Source organism: Mytilus californianus, unplaced genomic scaffold, assembly GCF_021869535.1.
Source record: "Mytilus californianus isolate M0D057914Y unplaced genomic scaffold, xbMytCali1.0.p SCAF_20, whole genome shotgun sequence".
Taxonomy (NCBI): domain Eukaryota; kingdom Metazoa; phylum Mollusca; class Bivalvia; order Mytilida; family Mytilidae; genus Mytilus; species Mytilus californianus.
Genome location: NW_026262669.1, coordinates 3,868,704 through 3,891,034, shown reverse-complemented (window position 1 = coordinate 3,891,034; position 22,331 = coordinate 3,868,704). Strand labels below are relative to the sequence as shown.

At 31.9% G+C, this 22,331-nt stretch overlaps 1 protein-coding gene across 1 annotated transcript in view; it reads left to right on the top strand.

Annotated features, from left to right (window-relative positions):
* Window positions 1–2,240: 2,240 nt before the first annotated feature.
* LOC127731713 (fibrinogen-like protein A) overlaps window positions 2,241–22,331 on the top strand; it is a 41,521-nt gene continuing 21,430 nt past the window's right edge. The window contains exons 1-2 of the mRNA XM_052240526.1: window positions 2,241–2,584; window positions 20,373–20,512. Of these exons, the coding sequence (XP_052096486.1) occupies window positions 2,251–2,584; window positions 20,373–20,512 (474 nt within the window). The 5' untranslated portion in view covers window positions 2,241–2,250. The remainder of the gene's footprint in view (window positions 2,585–20,372; window positions 20,513–22,331) is intronic.

Here is a 22,331-nt window from a genome sequence, read left to right as displayed (position 1 = left end):
AAATTCCTAAAAGTTTTGCCAAATTCAGCTAAGGTAATCTATTCCTGAGGTAGAAAAGATGGGACTTCTTACCTGTATTCTCTAACTTTTTTAAACCATTATACCAACGCATTCAAGTATTCAATAATTCACAAAAATTTAGAAAAGAAATTGGGAATGTGTCAAAGAGACAACAACCCGACCATAGAGCAAGTATACTCTTCTCATATTTTGGCTGTCATCTACGTTCTTCTTTTGCTTCAAGATATGTTTTACCTACCAAGTACTTTTAATATCTTTCCGAGCTTGCAATGTAAGTTGCCCTCTGTATTGTTAAAGCCTTGTTCGTACACTTTTTATTATTTGTTTATGGTTTTTACACACAGTTATTATATACAACGGAACTTTCAAGGTTTGAGTTCCACAAAATAAACTATTTTGGCAAAAATGTGTGTACTAGTAGTGCAAAGTCAATACACCTTTATTTAGATTGAAAGATACTCGTTGCATTATTATCATAAAAAAGCATACAATATATCTGAAAGATAGTTGTTAGCTAAAGTCCAGTGGCAAACATCTCATTAATACTTAGTAGGAGATATGAACTCTTTGTTTAATAAACGATCAACACAGTAAAGTTAAATTTAAAAAGTGAAGTGTTTTTGTTGGTGAACCTTTATCAGAAACGTTCCTTACTATTAAGTCAGACGGGATGTAAAGAAACGTTAGACCAGGTTTAATCCATCATTTTCTGCTTAAGAAAGTGCCTATACCAAGTCAGGAATATGTCAGTTGTTTTCCGTTCGTTTGATGTGTTTGAGTTTTTGATTTTGTCATTTGATAAGGAACTTTCCCTTTTGAATTATCCTTGGAGTTCGGTATTTTTGTTATTTTACCTTTTGCCTGTTTGTACATTTTATAAGGATTTGATTTACTTCTCCCAGGTTCGTAAACACTTTTTTGATGTGGTTTTGTTTATTTGAAAATTACGCGTAGCTACGTCGCCACTGTTTTGCCTTTTCCACTTGCCTTCTTCGTGCCATTTTAGTTTTGTTTAAAGAGCTTCAAATTCGTTTTCAATTTAAAACACATTGCACTTTATTAGTACGGAACCATTCTCATATTTAGATACGATTTTAATTTGGTTTTTTTAAATATTCTGAAGACGTCATTGTTAGCAGTTAATATTTAACATATTGCACCAATTAAAATCCTTATTCCAATATTTTTTTTTTTTTTTACTTTCAATCATCTTTAAAGGAAGTGAAGCAAATGACCCTTTAGTTTATTTCATACCATTTTTTTTCAATCTGCATGAAATCACAATACAGCTAATTTATATTTGTACTTTAAGATTCAAACAAAAGCATGACTTACTTATAAACAGATCATCAAATTGTAAACGCCTGAAGATAAATCCAAAGCGTAGTAATTTTCACAGATTTTAGCAATTTTTGCGTATTTATCTAAAAATATATCAAAAAGATATTCTTAATAAAAACCAAAACATTTTTTTTATAATGTTTTTTTTTTTGGCAAAAATGCATATCTCTGTGATAAAAAAGCTTTAATATTCCGAAAAAATCAAAGTGATGTAAACAGTTAATTTATATTTATGACCTTATCAATGATAATTCTTGTCATGAAAGTATCGTTGTTGTGTTTACTACAACTTATAAGTTCAATTCATCAGCAGAACAGAATCGCACTTTATTGTAACGATAAATGTTGTCCATGGCTATCGGAATTTAATTGAATTTTGATGTGAATTAATCAACCGAAGGTCGTCTTTATTAGAATATAAACAGCCAATAATCATTAATGATGAACTGTGAAAGTTTAAACATTAGCATACAGTATATTATGGAAATTGTCTCGACAGTTTAAGGTCATTCTCCATGCGGAAACACTCAATATATAATCCTAGTGTTAACTTTGAAACACATTTGTTAGACTTTGTTTCATGTGCTATGTGGATACAGAGACTTTTAGACGTCTATAGGAGCTGATAACTTACAACTAAACACTAAAGAGCAACTACAAACAACGTACTAATATATATGAAATATTTCTGAGGTTAAATAAATACTTATTATTGAAAAAGCTTTTAACTGCGAGTGTTTTGACAATAGTTTTATTGAAAAAATGCCGGACATGAAGAGTTTCATTTGGATTTACAAGCTCAAATGTTATTCAATTTGTAAAATACCATAAAATATTATCAATACTTTTTTTGAAAAATACCAGATCATATAATACATACATTTCGGTATGGTTTGGAACGTGTTTGCCGATCTATCTATTTCTTTCATTAGGCTCTTGGTCGGAATACAGATTTTTTGGTATTATGCTGAATCTACTAAAATTGAAATAGGAAAGTTTAGGACGTATAAGAACATGAAAATAGCACCATCTATTAGTTCCACAGAAGAACATATTGATAGGTCTCACATGGAATGTAGTCGGCGGTTACTCAGTAAAGATGACATTTGTGTCGCAAGTTATAATACTGTAACACGCACGTGCATGTTGTATGCTTACGGTTGCTCTCCGTCATTCAATGTGTCAAATACAGGAACGTGCTTAATACGCAGAGATTTGTCAGGTAAGTCTTTAAATAGTAAAATAAAGATTACACAAAGAACAGCAAGATAAGCTGTATTTCCTTTAGCTGTTGGTAATCACCATTATGTAGAATTGAGAATGGAAACGGGGAATGTGTCAAAGAGACAACTTCCCGTCCAAAGAGCAGAAGACATCCCTAGGCCACCAATGGGTCTTCAACGCAGCGAGAAAATTCCGCACCCGGATGCGGGTTTCAGCTGACCCCTAAACAATGTTATCTCTACTTTATTTCATGAATATTCACCACATGCTCTTTCATTTCAAATGAGAAGCACTATTTGATTTTAGCTATAGGGGTTGGGGGATTTTTTAAAGTGAACATTCCGCTCTAGTAGAAACTAAAAACTAATCATCTTGCCCATGACATGATGTAAATGAATAGTTTGCCCCACAAAATACAGGAAATAATGGTTATCAAAAACAAAAATAAAATGGTGCACGGGTAGTAAAATATATTTAAGTTATTAGTTATGGTTCTAAGTTAAGGGAGTATGAAAAGCGTTAGTTTAGTTTTCTTGTCTCTTAGATTCATACTAAGAACACTACAGCTAGATTATTAGGATCAATGAACATTAAACGCTAAAACGTTGGCAACAAATTATTTTATAAAAGAAGAATTGTAAAGAAATAGTACACGGGAGTTCCAATTTCTGAATATTTGATTACTCTCCTAAAGCTAGGTCTGATGTTGGACTCAGGCGTGACGGTGATGACCTTGAAATGGATTGCATTTTTTTTCAATGTCATTTCATTAATTTACGGATATCCTTAGCTTTTAGTGCGGGCAAAATGTTAACAGAATATTTTATAATAAAAGGTTGACACGAAACAGCACTTAGTATATGCAGTGAAGCCAAAATAGTATTTAAGGCTCACTTGTTTTACTTGAAGAAAGTAGTTATAATAATGAAGTCATATTTGAAATTGCATAATGCAATTGCAGTTAACCTTTAGGAAAAACTAGTACGGTATAGTTATTAAAAAGCAAAATAACAAAACTACCGAACTCCAAGGAAAAATCAAAACGGAAAGCCCCTGATAAAATTTAAAAAGCTCAAACACATCACACGAAAAGAAAACAACTGTCAAATTTCTGACTTAGAACAGGCATTTCCTTATGAAGTGGTGGATTAAACCTGGTTTTATAGCTAGCTAAACCTCTTACTTGTATGGCAGTCGAAACACTGGAGATCTTCAGTTTATAAATTTTCCCTTGATCTCGCAACGCTTGAAACTGATTTGTAGGTGCTGAGCTTTGTTTTCAATACTACGAAGTAATGGATTTGTTCCGTAATACAATACCTATTAGACGACAAACAAAAATCAGAACATAAAAGAAATAAAATAAAACCTCCACAGACACGATTAAACACTTTGAAGAATGATTAAACACTTGAAAGAAATGATTAAACACTTGAGAGATATGATTAAACATTGGAAAGAAATGTAATGATCACTTAAATAAATTGATTTGTCTCACCAAACTAGAAAATATTTTGTAAGAGTTAATGTTTGTCAATAGCATGATAAAGATTTCCAATTATTTAATGTGCCTAAAAAGAAACAAATACAGAGTAATACATTTGGATACGTTTTTTTTTCATCAGAAAATATGATCCGGTCAACTAATAAAAATGATCTCCGTCAGCTTGAAATGAATAAAAAGCCTGTCCTCCGCCCAAAAAACTCCAACAAAACCAAAATATAAGAAACAAAACAAAACGAAATCAATCAAACAAACAAACTGGAATAATCATAATAAATCCTCTTATATTATACTTTAAAGAAAGTTACTCTTCACTGTCTACCCTGGAAAAAAAAGTAGTGGTTTTTATTATTGATACACACTTTTTTTTGCAATAATAACATTACATTTAAATAACACATTGCTAAAGTTTCAATTGTTAGTAACATTTAACTTACTATCGATTGTCCAATTATATTGGAGCCTACTGTATTGTTACAATCGTGTACAAACATCTCTATTCGACATTCGTCAAACCAAATGGGGTCGTAGCAGCGTTCTCGCCTTGATTGCAGGAGGTCGCGGGTTTGAGTCCCTGGCGACCCAAACCAAAGACTTTGAAAATTGGTAATGGCTGCTTCTCTGCTAAGCACACGGCATTTAGCAGTCAAAGTAAAGACTGGTCGACTCTTAGTAAAGTTAATGATTCCGGGTAGGGTGACATGTTATATCCAATGACCTACACTTTGATGACTAATCTAGTGAATAATAAAGATTATATAACATTTTAATTGAAAAACATGAAGTATCAATATATCGATCATTTCTTATAATTTTATTTCTATGAATAATTGTTGAACTTTCTTTTTAAAACAATTTGAATCCATTCTTTTGGTACAAATTGCTTTAATTAATAATCAAATCCAGTTTATCTTACACTTCAATTTGTTTAAAATATAGTTTTCTGATAATGGCATAGTGTCATCAAAAATGTCATTTGATTCTTTCATAACAGTCTAATCCAGTTTTTCATGTTTTTTGATCAATAATTAAATGTCACAAATGTATTCCCCTATATTATTTGTTTTCTCATATTGACACTTGTAACTGGATGATTCGTTCTCCAACTCCGATGAAATTCCTGAACTTTATTCTTTTCTATAAACTTCTGGAAACTTTACAAAAAAAAAAAAGAAAAAAAAAAAAAACAACGTTCGAATATTTTTTTTAACAGGTCACATACGAACTCCTGGAGAAAATGGCCTTTACATTTCAACAGGAAAAACGTCCAAATTCCGATCGAACGCGGCTGCTTATTCACAGTACTTTAGCAAGGGTTTTTAAGGGATGACCATATTTCTATATGCTATTTAACTATAATAAAAAATCTGAAAATCAAGGAGACATCATTCAATATATTGTTATTATTTGGCGATGAAATTGTTACAAAATAATAAATGCAGCTTTTTTGAATGAACAATGTGAACAAGATTTTGAATGTTGACGATATTTGATAAAAAAAAAAGGGAAAAAGTCCCACGGGAAAAATGAAAAAAGCAGTGCAATAAAAACAGATCACATCATGTTAAAAAAAAAAATAATCATCAATAAAGTTCGGGGTGAACTCAACTGCTCCGAAAGAGTAAGTTCCTGCGATTAAGAATCCGGTATTAAGTCAAAATCAAGAGAAGAAAACTAAGTGGTGGTAACGACAAATGGAACATATCCGTGATCATAATTGATGATGACTGGAAACATAAGCCCTACGCTATTAATGGGGAGAGACATTTATTCCTTGCATAGTGCTTCTCAGAAATGGAATTTTCACAAGGAGAAAATTGAAACCATCTCTTTTGTTGTAATGTAAAATTCGTAACCGACCTAGAATATGAATTTCTAGATCTTAGTTAAGAAATGAGACAGAGACTCGACTGCATCTGTGGACTTAATTCATTATCCACATCTGATTCAAACCACCACTAGAGCAGGTAATTCGCAGTAACTTTGAAGTTCGTCTTTAATTTCAACCCCGTGTGTGAAGAACATTATATAATCTGGGTATCCAGTATTGAAAAAAAATCCAATTATTAATCTTAAATTATAATTTCAAAGAAACAAAATACAGATGTATGATTTTGAAGATTTCGTCTTTTGTTTGTGTCATGGGAGCATTTGTTTGGTTTTCTGTCAAATTGGCAACATCGGATTCATTTATCGAACCGTTTATATAATGCAAATTTCAAACAAAACGATCTTGTGTTGCACTTTATACGCGAGGACAACATATATGAAACGGAGGTAGGACAGTGCATAGCATCATTTTGTTACAATCGTGTACAAACATCTCTATTCGACATTCGTCAAACCAAATGGGGTCGTAGCAGCGTTCTCGCCTTGATTGCAGGAGGTCGCAGGTTTGAGTCCCTGGCGACCCAAACCAAAGACTTTGAAAATTGGTAATGGCTGCTTCTCTGCTAAGCACATGGCATTTAGCAGTCAAAGTAAAGACTGGTCGACTCTTAGTAAAGTTAATGATTCCGGGTAGGGTGACATGTTATATCCAATGACCTACACTTTGATGACTAATCTAGTGAATAATAAAGATTATATAACATTTTAATTGAAAAACATGAAGTATCAATATATCGATCATTTCTTATAATTTTAATATTATGAATAATTGTTGAACTTTCTTTTTAAAACAATTTGAATCCATTCTTGTGGTACAAATTGCTTTAATTAATAATCAAATCCAGTTTATCTTACACTTCAATTTGTTTAAAATATAGTTTTCTGATAATGGCATAGTGTCATCAAAAATGTCATTTGATTCTTTCATAACAGTCTAATCCAGTTTTTCATGTTTTTTGATCAATAATTAAATGTCACAAATGTATTCCCCTATATTATTTGTTTTCTCATATTGACACTTGTAACTGGATGATTCGTTCTCCAACTCCGATGAAATTCCCGAACTTTATTCTTTTCTATAAACTTCTGGAAACTTTACAAAAAAAAAAAAAGAAAAAAAAAAAACAACGTTCGAATATTTTTTTTAACAGGTCACATACGAACTCCTGGAGAAAATGGCCTTTACATTTCAACAGGAAAAACGTCCAAATTCCGATCGAACGCGGCTGCTTATTCACAGTACTTTAGCAAGGGTTTTTAAGGGATGACCATATTTCTATATGCTATTTAACTATAATAAAAAATCTGAAAATCAAGGAGACATCATTCAATATATTGTTATTATTTGGCGATGAAATTGTTACAAAATAATAAATGCAGCTTTTTTGAATGAACAATGTGAACAAGATTTTGAATGTTGACGATATTTGATAAAAAAAAAGGGAAAAAGTCCCACGGGAAAAATGAAAAAAGCAGTGCAATAAAAACAGATCACATCATGTTAAAAAAAAATAATCATCAATAAAGTTCGGGGTGAACTCAACTGCTCCAAAAGGGTAAGTTCCTGCGATTTAGAATCCGGTATTAAGTCAAAATCAAGAGAAGAAAACTAAGTGGTGGTAACGACAAATGGAACATATCCGTGATCATAATTGATGATGACTGGAAACATAAGCCCTACGCTATTAATGGGGAGAGACATTTATTCCTTGCATAGTGCTTCTCAGAAATGGATTTTTCACAAGGAGAAAATTGAAACCATCTCTTTTGTTGTAATGTAAAATTCGTAACCGACCTAGAATATGAATTTCTAGATCTTAGTTAAGAAATGAGACAGAGACTCGACTGCATCTGTGGACTTAATTCATTATCCACATCTGATTCAAACCACCACTAGAGCAGGTAATTCGCAGTAACTTTGAAGTTCGTCTTTAATTTCAACCCCGTGTGTGAAGAACATTATATAATCTGGGTATCCAGTATTGAAAAAAAATCCAATTATTAATCTTAAATTATAATTTCAAAGAAACAAAATACAGATGTATGATTTTGAAGATTTCGTCTTTTGTTTGTGTCATGGGAGCATATGTTTGGTTTTCTGTCAAATTGGCAACATCGGATTCATTTATCGAACCGTTTATATAATGCGAATTTCAAACAAAACGATCTTGTGTTGCACTTTATACGCGAGGACAACAACATATATGAAACGGAGGTAGGACAGTGCATAGCATCATTTGGGTCTTCAAAGTTAGTTGTAGCATGAATGATTATATGTCCATTCAGGTTTTTATCCCGATGTGTATCAACGTTATCACATATCTAGCCTATTTTGAAAGAGTTGACTGTTCTCCTAAATCTAATGATTTGTTTCTTTTTGTCGAGCCTTCTACATTTTGTCACGAAAGTGAAATATCATTCAGGTTTAGTTTGTGGTTGATTTGTTTTCATTAACTTTGTCAAACCTTCAAAGACTTTTATTAAACAAGAACATACGCCAATTCGCTGTTTCAGATTCTAAAGGGACCATGGGTTATGTCATTGTTCGAACTGCAAAATAAAATAAAATGAAATCATTGGTCGAATTTCCGTTTTTAGAATTATATTAACAAACCACAATGTTTTATAAAATTGAATACACTTTTGGAAGTAATACCCATAATGCATTTAATACTAAACAGTGAATTGGTCAAAATTAAAAAGCGATTAGTAAATCATAACAATTTTGATCTTTCTGTGGCTCTGTTATTAAGTAATTGTTTTAAATAGTTTATAACGGGCTCTGTTATTAAATAATTGTTTTTAATAGTTTATTGCGCATGACGCAATTGTTTTGGCAGCCTAATGTATAAAAGCTAACAGAGGTCATTAAAGAGCAGCCAAAATAGTTCAATTTGTAAATTTGGCTTGAAAGAAAGAGTAGCAGGTTTACCTTATTAAAGTCCGTTCAAATCGTCTGAAAATCTGAAAATGTAGAAACAACAGTTTGTGTTTAGGTCACACATATCTCCTGAATTCTAGTTATGCAATAGTGCAATGTTAAAAGCAAAAACAAATATTGGCGTCTGTTTGGTCAAGCGGGATGTTTAAGTACGCAGCCACGTCCGGTCATGATATATTTGCCACTAGACGTTAAGCAACAGCAAATCAATCAATAAAAAAGAATTGTCCAAATGATAAATTGTGCTCAGACTATTTTCACTTATCATATAATAAACAAAAGATACATAAGTTGAGAAATTATTCTTCGGGTCGGGGAGAACCTTTATATTGTATCTTATTTCAAAGTACATTACCTTTAGAAAGATAATGAATATCTCCATTTTCTTTAAAATTTCTTTCAAGAAACTAAGTCAAAAGTAAGAACATAATATTCATCTCAAATATTTTTCCAATAATTATGAATTAATTTTGACACAGGTTTATAATCCTTCATTCCTATAGATGTCGTAAAAACAATTTCAATGTTTTATTTCTCAAATTTTATTCTGAAATGAGTTATGTCTATTATCACTTGAATTTTCTAGTACTTTCTTTAAATCTTTTAGGATTAACTATTTCATTATCATTTGGCATCATTTTAAAAGATTGACTTATCTAAAACATAGGATTAATCAATTCACGATAATGAAAGACAACTTACAAAGTAAAGTAGCTTTACAGTCATCTATTTTTACATGCAGCGTGGTACACCATACAAAAGCTATTATGCCTCATATACACTTATAGTAATCGTACCTAATGTTGTCTGATCTGCTCATCTGTCCGTCCGGTTGCATGTTAAGATTATTGGTTAGTCGTAACTTACGAGGAAGGTGTGGCTATATTACCTTTAAACGTACACATATATAAAAAAAGGACATGTGGTATGATTGTCAATAAGACAACTATCCACCAGATTTCAAATGAAGTGGATATTAGCAATTATGGCCCATCGTACGGTCTTCAACAATGACACAAACTCATACCATATAATCGGCTTTACAATATAAACGGCTCCGACATGAAAAATGTGAAAAACAACTAAGCAAGAAAAACTAACGGCTTCATTTATAAAAAGTAAAATCACAAAAATACTGAACTCCGAGGAAAATTTAAAAAGGAAAGTCCCCAATCAAATGGCAAAATAAAAAAAAAACAAACACATCAAACGAATTGATAACAACTGTCATATTCCTGACTTGGTACAGGCATTTTCTTATGTAGAAAATGGTGGATTGAACCTGGTTTTATAGCTAGCTAAACCTCTCACTTGTATGACAGTCGCATCAAATTCCATTATATTGACAACGATGCGTGAACAAAACAAACAGACACAATAGGTAAAAATGTCAAAAATAGGGGTACAGCAGTCAACATTGTGTTATCATCTTAATCACTATAAAAACAAACAAATGTAACAAAGAAGCACAAAAAGGCATACATCGAATTTAACATCCTCATTTTGCTTATATTATACGATTTTATTTATCTATGTAAAATCCACCCAACAAGGATGGAAGGTTTTAAGTACTGGCGTAAAATCGCGCGTTTGAAATTCGCACACGTAGACATGAAATAGTTTTGTCGTTCAAAGTACCCCCCAAGGGTGACCGGGGAATAGAAGTATGGTCACCATTGGTCTTCCTCCGATCGGCAGTAAAACCCTTGCTAAAGTGGGGCGTCCATTTGGCTGTGCGGGATGTACAAATTTGCAGCCACGTCCGGTCAGAATGGGGACGTTACATCCGATGCCTCGTGTAAAGAGAGTGCCACGCTCTTTGCACGTTAAGAACCCTTGCAACAACTCTTTGAGGGGTCCGTAGGTGACTTGTTGCAAGGCTAAATTTCTGTTCCTATCCAATATACCCTCATTTCCCGTGGCAGTCTAAATTTCTCCGACCTTGATCCCGGACGCCCCTATTACAGAACCTACCTATTGTGTTAATTGTTAATTTGTTCTCGTCCTGAATATGCATGAAATATTTGCCACTGGACGTTAAGCAACCAACAATCAATCAATCAATCGTTCAAAGTATGACGGGATACATAAATACAGAGTCACGTAAAATGGATATAACAAAAAACAGACTTAACAGTAAAAGTAATATTAATAAATAAAATAAAATAATTATGTGGTACAAAGTATGACGATATACATAAGTACAGAGTCACGTCAAATGTATATCACAAAAAACATACTCAACAGTAAAAGTAATGTTAGTAAATAAAATAATTTTCTCGTTCAAAGTATGACGGGATACATAAGCACAAAATCACGTCAAATGGATATCTCAAAAAACAGATTTTACAGTAAATTTATGTTAATAAAGATATATAAAAGAATACTATAACACGTTATTAAGATAATAAACAACGTCAGTACGCAAAATCTATACTTCAAGACCATCGTGTATTATTTGTGAAGTTGATACGGAATATTTATCAACAAGTTCTTTGTACCTTCCGATGAACTTTTTTTAGAAAAAGGACGAGACGTTCTTTGACATACCCCTGGTTCATCAACTTCTGCTCAGACACTGGTTAACACAACATGTGGCGGGGCTAAACTTGTTTGTGAGTGCTCAACAGTTAGTAAATTTGCATGCGAAAGAACAAGATACGATTTGAGGTTTATTTTGCACTGCAAATTAACCGAATATAATATAAATTTACAATACCATTATTGGTTACGTATTTTAATTTGTTGAATGAAGGCCTTTATGAAAAATGAAAATAGACGCTTTTTGATTGTGATGCCATTGAAATTACTTCATTGCGGGAATTTACCAAATTCTAGCAAAACAACACAATATGCACATTCTGTTATTATTTTGGGCGAGATTTGTGTTTTATATTATTTGTTCGTTGGAAACATAACCATATTTTTTGTTAATTGTGCCATTCAGCAAAGGTGGATTTGACCACAAATGCTATATTTTGTTACACCTTAAGTGACCATTGCGCGATATAAGCTTCATTTATAATGTTTAACGTTTTGCTTTATATGAAGAACAATTTACTAAACCCTATTATACGTTATATGGTTTGCTACTGACCCCCTCCGGATCCATAGAGGGTAAGTAAACTCCATAGGGAGCGATCCGTAGGAGTCGGTAGTGAACCGTATAACGAATTTATCGCACACGAGACTTTTCCAGCTAAGCTATGTATAAAAATAAGCAATGCAATACAATAACATTAATCGATGACGTCACCATTAATTGTTCACGTGACGTCATGAACCCCATATGAAATCTACTGACCCCATACAGATCCATAGGGGGTCACCACGTGACGACGTTAAACCAATCATAACGTCATAATTTATTAGAGATGCGATACATAAACCTAAGCACCATCTGGATAATTTCGATTTTAAAACTCTTTTAAATATGAACGCGCATTTTGTCTAACAGAGCTATTATCTCAATTGTTTGTCTCGAGTTCCACTGATTAAAATGATCTAAAATAAACAAAACACATGTCTGGCATACTAAATTATAAGCCCAGCATCTGTGATGACTTTTATAACGCGACACAATAAATAGTTGATGATCATGAAGTGAATCAATAAATCATACAGCATCGTCTTATTCTTATAGAGCACATAGCATTTCATTCAAACTAAAATCATACGTGATCTTTGCGGCAGTACAACAACTTAAAAAAGATCGGTTATGGTTAGGTGACGGGTAGTTTTTATTTTCATCGAACTATAAATAAATATGAATATTCATATATTTTTACTTTTCTAATGCAGCTAGAGATTTTGCGGTCTAAAATTTTTAATTTTGTCTATGTAAAGGATATAAGCCGATAACAGTCCATTCTGTAAAAAAATATTTTACAGAATGAGCTGTTAGAGGCTTATATCTTACTTAAAACATTGTTTAACTTGTCAAAGAAGGTGAAAAAAGTAAACAAAAGTAAACAAATACAATGCAGTATTCAGTACGTAGGTGAAAGTGGACGCTACTTATTTAAACGCACGCAAGAACGCACGCAAGAACACCTTAATCGTTTTAAAAGACCCCATTAATTTAAAAGTATCATTTATCAACACCTTAAGAAGCACAATCATTCTATTAAATGTTTAACAGTTCAACCTTTAGAAGTAGTAAATAAGCAGCCTGGGGATCTCATTCAAAGTTTGTACGATCACGGAAAAATAATTGAATTAAATTGGATTAAAAAATTACAGACAGTCTATCCTCTCGGTCTTATTGATAATATCATGGGAATTGGTAATATATCAAGAACCGATTCTGTTAACATTTTGGTTATAGTTTCTAAAACTGTTCGTAAAAACTGTTCTCATGGGCGTAGAATAAATTGCAATCAAAGAAAACTTCGTACCAACAATACAAATAATTCGGACCTAATTTTTATTTCAAAAAAAATCGACAGACATTATCTGTTAACCAAGCTCTGTTCTTTACCTGTAACTTTATTACATAATTTTTTTAGGATTACAACATAATCTCCTAATTGCAGTCCTAAGTATGAAATCGTTCAAATTATAATTGCATATTGTTATTCTAAACTGTTTCCCAAAATTGATCGCCCTGAAGATCATAAAAAACATTTTATGGAAATCAAACATGTCAATAAAGGTTTTGATTTTGTAAATATTGCCGGTATTTTTAATGATCATTCTGTTAAAGAACAAATTCCTGGATATTATTATAATATTGAACTCCCTCTTATTTGTTATGTGTACATTTCAACCCGGAAATATGTGTTTATTTATAGCCAAGTGGGTAAAGATGTAAATATCAGTGACAATAGACCAACGTCATGAAAATGCAGTAATTCCGAATACATTTATGGCCCCAGTTCCCATGTTATAACAGGAGACCTTAACATCGTCCGTGACCGAGAGTTGAAATCATTCCTCAGTAAAAGACCTAACTATCGTCCCCCGTCAATTATTATTTGGAATGAGTGTCGTAACATCATCCACGACTCTCTCCGTACTTACTGCTCGAAATTAAAAAAAAAAAGAGAGAAAAAGCTGACAAGAAATCCTTAGACTCTTTTTTAATTCAGTAATGAACATAGTTGATATACGTATACAACATTTCAAAGAACATTTTACTCCTAATAACAACCATAATAACCTCATTTCTCGTGTCAAACATAAGCTAAAAGAACTCGTCAAGGAATTTGTTTTTGTCCCAGCTGATAAGGCTGCTTATAATATCATTATTGTTTGACGTAAATTTTACATTGAGGGTCTGCAAAAGGAAATCACGAATTCACCAACATTCCAAATGACTCCATTTTCGGAAAATGACATCTGTAACAAACATAAAGTTTTAGCTATTCCTTTACAAGCTGAACCAAATACAATGAAAGTTCCAACTATGTACTGGCTTCCGAAGCTGCAGAAAACACCTTACAAATAAAGATTTATTTCGTCTTCAAGCCATTGTTCCACTACTAAACTGTCTATTCTACTTACTAGTACACTTGGTAATAAATTGTTCAAATAAGGTCTTTGAAAAAGGTGGAATAAATTACTTTTGGAGTGTAAAAAAATCGTTGCAAGTACTTGATAAATTGCATGCTTATATTGAAAACAAAAGAACAATGTTAATTGGGCCTTTTTTGATACTATAACTGCCCTTGAATTTTTACTAGATAATATTTTAGTTAGCTTTGGAGATTCCGTATATCGTCAAGTTATCTGAATTCCAATGGGGACTAACTGTGCACCACTTATTGCGGACCTGTTTCTGTATTGTTATGAGTTACAATTGATGACTAAATTCAGCAAAAACCCATCCAAACAACATCTGATACAAAAATTTAATAACACTTTTAGATATTTGGATGATATATTGGCTCTGAATAATGACGACTTCAGTATGTACACTAAAGAGATTTATCCTGCTGAACTGACTTTAAATAAAGCTAATACTAAAAATTAACACTGCCCTTTCCTGGATCTTGATATCTATATCTTTAACGGCAAGCTTAATACCAAAATATATGATGAAAGAGAGGATTTTCATTTCCTATTGTTAATTATCCATTTTTAGATGGTGACGTTCCCTTGTCACCATCTTATGGTGTTTATATATCTCAACTTGTTTGATTCGCTCGTGTATGTAACAACGTATTTGATTTTTACTAAAGAAATCGATGTATTACTGAAAAATTATTACACCAGGGTTTTCGATATCACAAACTAGTCAAAACATTTACTAAATTTTATTATCGGTACAAGGACATCATTCGTAAATATAAATCAACATGCAGACATCCAATACGTTCAGGTATTTCACATCCAATCTTTTAAGGTAATATTCTATACAAACACAAAAATGTCGGCGTTCACCTCAAAACCTAACCAAACCTTTAAACAGACTTATTAAGAAGGGATATAGTTACGATACTGTTGTCAGGTCATTAAAGATGGCATATTTTGGTTTTAATATTGATTCATTTATAGGGTCTTTGCATCGGAAATAAACACATTTATTCTAAAATCAATTGTTGGCATGATACGGGTTATGTTCCTCTCATATATTTTATGATGGTATGATACTAAACCCCTAACGGGAGGGATTGTGCTTAATTTTCATATGATGGAGACATAATCTTTTAATCAGTTTAATTGAGGTCTGGAGCTGGCATGTCAGGAACTGTTAGTAGTTTTTTTGTTAATTTATGTATGATATCATTGTCATTTTGCTTAGTTTATTTTGTTACCTGTTCTGACATCGGATTCGGACTTCTTTTAAACTAAGTTTTACTGTGCGTATTGCTGCGTGTTTGTTTATTCTACATTGGCTAGAGGTATAGGGGGAGGGTTGAGATATCACAAAACATGTTTAACCCCGCCGCATTTTTGCGCCTGCCCCAAGTCAGGAGCCTCTGGCCGTTGTTAGTCTTGTATGATTTTTAATTTTAGTTCATTTATATGTTTTGGAGTTTAGTATGACGTCCATTATCACTGAACTAGTACACATTTTTGTGTAGGGGCCAGCTGTAGCACGCCTCCGGATGCGGGATTTTCTCGCTTTGTTGAAGACCCGTTGGTGGCCTTCGGCTGTTTTCTGCTCTTTAGTCGGGTTGTTGTCTCTTTGACACATTCCCCATTACCATTCTCAATTTTATTGTGTTAAGATTTTTTTTCATCAAGTCTGTAAATTGTTTTGGATAAACTTTATCATTTTTATCCTTCATGTTGGCCCCATTTAAACAGTAGCTCAACTTAAACAATAGAAGATAATAAAGTACAGTTGCAGGTTAACTACATGTATTGCTACATGTACATGAAGACCTAGTACATTGTGAATCATGGTTTTTGCGTGCGCTAGGACTACATTATATATTTTCCGTGAATTCCTTCACATGCGTTGGTGTCTAAAAATGAATAAAGACGATGAAAGTATATTCTTAATGCAAAAATCCTTTCCTACAAGAAGACAGCGATGTCAAATACAGTGATTGTGTTGTTTCAAACTTTGGAATAAATTCAAATTTGTGTTCAAATATATCAAATTGCAGTGCGGACAACGAGGAGGAATTAGTCATAGCAGCTAAAAATGGCAAGTTTTATATATATTTTAAAATGTAGTTCTCTCCTATTACTTTTTTCTAACCCTTCTGGGTTTTATTTCTCAAAAGGCGAATGAGAAAAAAAAATAAATAAAAAAAAAAAAAAAAAAAATATGAAGCTTGAGGATAAGTTCACGTTGCAGAAAAGGTTCAACAATATCGAGAACACCGCAGTCGATTTTATTTCGAATACAATAGATATAAGAAGAGGTGGTATGAGTGTCAATGAGACAACTCTCCACACAATTTGTAAAAGTAAACCATTATAGGTCAAAGTACGGATTCAACACGGAGAATTGGCTCACACCGAACAGCAAGCTACAAAGGGCCCCCAAAATGACTATTGTAAAACCTTTCAAACATGAAAACCAACGGTTTGATCTATATAAAAAACGAGAAACGAGAAAAACTTAAGAAACACATCAACAAACGCTATTAAATATAAAGTGAATGAGCACACATTAAGAGATAGCAAGTGTGAAAACAATTTAAACTATTTTGTTGTTCATCAGAATTTCTCTTATTTATATTATTTTAATGAATTTTTTTGAGAACTATGATCTAAAAATTATATCTTTTACTTACGTAAATGAATCAATATATTTATAATATCTAAATTCATCGCCATGAAATATCCGGAGATCAAGAAATCGATCAGACATATTCACCTACTATACATGAAAAAAAATATTGATTCATAACTTTTCCGTATGACAGAGGCCCAACTCTTTCCTCCCTCGTTCACATAAATTGACCCTGAATCGGTGGTTGTCTTGCAAGCGAAAGTTATTGTTTACCTTAACCGGACCCCCGAATACCCCTGGACCCCCCTTTCTAGTTTTTTTTCGGAAAGGTTCGTGTCGCTTTTTTTTTTAGTTTATTTGCGTATTGATGTCCTTTATTGTTTTTTTCATAAAATTGAGAATGAAATGGGGAATGTGTCAAAGAGACAACAACCCGACCATAGAGCAGACAACAACCTCAGGCCACCAATGGGTTTTCAATGCAGCGAGAAACTCCCGCTATAATGTTTAGTACCGAAATATATTTTTGTCCCTCGATTTCCCTTTGCAAACAACGTTTTCTTTTTTCTTTCAAAAAAAAGCGTTGTAGGTGTACATATCCTTGTTTTTGTACTTAACATGTATTTATTGTATTGAATTAATGTTACTTTTGAGGTTTTAGTGTTTAAAACTGTTGATCAGTACATTGGAAAGAAACAAATGTAATTCGTATTTTGACGTTTTATATAGTAAAAATACCTTTGTTAATAACTCTCCTTTTCATTCAATTCAATGCAGACAATGGTTTTATGTTCAAATTTATATAACACAATTACAAACTGTCTAAAACTTATTTAACAAACATATGAATAAATCTAGCACCTATTTTCATTTAATTTCAATAGACTTCATTGTGGTAACGTGTTCCTTTTTTCTGTTTCTTATATTCACCGTCGTTGATAAAGAAAGTTTTATACTATATTCCTATACAGGCAATATTATCATTTTTTAAATAAAAAACTAGCAAATCAACTCCGACACCTGAAAATTATAAAAAAAAACTGTTGTAGCCCCTTAGTGCATGAAGCAAGTTCTCGATTTGCACTTTTGCACGGGGTGAGGTTTAGGTTGTTAATCAAATTCTTAATTAGCTATTTTGTTCAAGGAACAATCTGTGGCTATAGCACATCAACACTTAGTAAAACATCTACTTCAATTGAACGATTTCTGCTAATTATGATAATAAAATTATTCTATTTGTGGTCCTCGTATGATCTATCAAGCGTTAGAAGCACTATTTTATTTTTTTCATTTTCATTGTAGCTGAAAATGATATTAGGAAGAATGAGAAAAACACAAATGTTTTTTTATTATATACAAAGACGGACGAATATATCAAAAATGTTGTGCAAAAAGAAATACCTAAAAGCACCAAATACAAAACTTACAACGAACATTGGCAACCAAAATTGGTGCTAAAGGAGACAACCCAAAACATGAGAAAAAATACTGTGAAATAAGTATTGACGCTGGCAGTTTTACAATGAATCTAACATTTTTTTTCTTCAAGAAACCGATTTGATAAGTGAAAAAATTATTGTATTGTAAAGTGACCTTAATAAAAATGTTCTTGATGTAATTGTCATTTGTTCTTATTTTTTTTTTCAAAATGAAGAAACAAATTGTGTAAATTGAATGATTTTTTTCAGTCCTTGAACTATCATTTACCTGTAAGAATCAACTATGCTACCTCCAGCTGTTCAATATTTTTAAGGAAGATGAGGGTTATTCTTAAAAAAATATAAGACAGTTAAAGGTAATATAATGGTTCCTTACAGGTAAATGATACTCCAATCACTGAAATAAAGAACGGGTACAACAATAGAATAACGTCACAACAATGTTTCAACTTGTGTTCCTTTACATGTTCATGATATCAAGAATATTTTACGGAGTTAAAAACGTGAAATACCCCATGCAAACAACTCCTATCGCATTGATGTTCAGATTGTTATCCCTTAATGGTCATTTAAATGTAAATTCTTCTTAACATGTACTCCACCAAGTCAACCTGCTGTTGATGATGTATGCAGAAGTCATGTCGTTCAATAACTTTTTAAAATGTTTTGGACTTGAACCTTTATTTGATTAGGTATGATATTTGTCAATAGGAAATAATTACGGCGTACTAGCAAAACATATTTAGCACATAACCTTGCTCCCTAACTGTAAATAAACAAACCCTGAATGAGTTAGTCAACTATTATGAAACTGAATATCTTTATACGTTAGCTGGTTTTGATTGGATTTATCAATTACAGAAAAGAAATATAATTGTATATTTTCCACCTCATATAGCAACATACATATTTTACATAACAGATAAGCCGTAGACGTAATCAAACCATGAACAGAAAGTTAATAAAAACATGCTAAAAAGCAATAACAAACACATAATTTGATTAAACAAAATGATATTAAAAAAATAAAAATAAAAAAGGAAAGATATATAATTCAAGGATAACGTGGATAAGATCTACTGAAATATAATTTCATATTTTCCGATAAATCACGCAGATCTTAATTTCCGATGGTATAGACGGGGTTTTACGGAAAAAAGAATAATGAATTTAAACAATTAATTACTTGAGAAAAAAAACCATAAAGAATAGAGAATGAAGAACCTCTCCAGACTATCATAGCATTTTGTTTGTCAAAGAATCTCAAAGTATAAAATGAAAAACATCTTTAATATAAGGAAAAAATTGAAATTCTACAAGACTAAAGACATGCAATGGAATAAACGCTTTATAAATTTCATGCATCCTAAGCGGTTTTCTGGGCTTACCATAATTAGCTGTGCTTAATTTAGATTTTACCATAACCAATTTTAGCTGAAAACATGCGTGGTTGGATTTCAAAACGAAACGTATTGGAAAACATATATTTAATATTTATATCAAGAATTCGAAATATCGTATCAACAGTGTACAATTTTATTGTTTATCATTTTGTAGTTTCAAGCAATACAGTAGTGGTAAGAATTTTCTAGTCCAACCTATCAATAGCCCATTTAAGTAATAAAGTGAATACGACGGATGACACATGTGGAGCAAGATCTGCTTACTCTTCTAGAACACCTGAGGTCAACCCAAGGCTTTAGACGGTTTGTGTGTTGCTTGGTTTGTTTATGTAGTGTTTTGTAGACTATTGTTTGTCTTTTCGTTGTATTTCTGAGTTTTCTATGCTTTTGCGGTCAATTTTTGAACTGTGAGTTTTTGGTCTTGAAGTCATTATGTCCAGTTTGAAACAATTTAAATTTCAAGATTTTTTTTCAGGTTTTATTCAGGACAACGAAGATTGTTCGTACTACAAGAATACCAATGATCCTAGTGGTGTCTTTACAATACAACCAGAGGGTGTCAACACTGGAATTGCGGTATACTGCGATATGAATACAGATAATGGCGGATGGATAGTAAGTATATGTTATTTATACAAAAGTTATTCCCGTTTATCGAAAAAAAAACTGTTTTCTTAATTGTTACTTGATAATTGTTTAAGAAAATAATGCGAAAATCGAGCTATTGAACCAAAATATTACATTGGATTACAGATGTCTAGACAAGAACGGATCATTAAATGAATGTGTCATTTCTTTTAAGATTTAATATCGCAAAAATAAACTTTTTTTTTTATTTCATAGATTAAACAAAAGTTATTTCAACCACTTGGCATACACCTTTACCAGTGGACTGTTCGACCCGAGTATTTTTGCTGCACATTAGCTACTACTTAAATACTTACATGAAAAATAGCTTGAATTGATATTCATTTTATTAAATTTGCTGTAAAACAATTTAGAAAGAACATCATTTAGAAAAAAAAAACATATGCATTTCCCTTATGCAAAGTTGTCTCTTTTTCTGTTTGTCTTTGTTTTACGTCCTTTATGAGCTGGTCAATGTTTGTATGATGCATTTTGAAATATTTTGGCCTTAAGCATTACTGAAGAGACATTAATTGCCAAAATGCAAATCTAATGAAGTAACACTAGACAGTTAATGTTATCATAGTATTTCCAGGTTTGAGACGTATTGTATTGGTAAATGCATTTTACATGTTATTTACATATGTTCGATTTTCAGTTTTAGATTCTAACCCGGATTTGCTTTTTCTCAATCGATTTGTGAATTTCGAACAGCGGTATACTGCTGTTGCCTTTATCTATGCAACATGCGTTCATACGCTAACAATGACTGTAACGTTGACTTTAATGATGGCAGAATATCATTCAATGTTTTAAATGAAGTGTAATATGATAAAAAAGCTATGTTTATTTTGTGTTTTCTTTCTATTTGTCTATTCATATAATTATGTAACTACACCACGTTATGAACTCTAAATGAAGATTGAAAATATGTTAAATTTAAACATATTTTATTTGCATTAAAACAAATTGGATAAGACACAAGACTTAAGAAGTCTTCTTCATTTAACATATTTAACAATACAATATTCAAGAGTATGCATACATTACATATTATTTTAACATTTGAACAAATTGCACAGAAAATTTAAGTGGAACAAAAAAAGAAGAGAGAAAAAAAAATGTACAATACAAGGATTATTCGACCCCTCTAATAAACTCAAACAATTGTTTTAAGATATTATCATTTTGCTCTAGAATAACGAGACAACTACCCGAGGTTAATTGTTCTTAATCTAATAATTGGTTTATAAGAAGCCAGCTAAGAATTTTTAAAAGCTTATTTCGTTTTTCTGAATATAATATACATTTACAAAAGAAATGATTCAAATCTTCGCGATACACCGCAGCGAATTTTTCTTCTCACTCTTCTTTCAGTCAACGTTTCTCATCCAATTTCCGTGTAAATTATCCTTGAGCTTGTAAAAAAGGTAAACCCGTTACTATTCGAGCAGCTTGAAGCTGTAATTGCTCCAGCTTATTAATATTGCCCAATCCCATATTATCCCAAACTTCACTGGCTTATTCACTTAAAGGTCTTATAAAAACTAGAAAGATTTTTTCTATTTTTTTCCTACTAAATCTATATTTCAGTTTCCTAAGCATATGTTATTGATTCTTTGTATTACACTATCGAAATATTTAACAGTGAAATTTAATATATATTTAATAATATGGTCTTTTGTTTAATCATGACTGTAAATAAAGACAACAGTAGTATACCGCTGTTCGAAACTCATAAATCGATAGAGATAAAAACAAATCCGGGATACAAACTAAAACTGATAAAACACATCAAATATAAGAG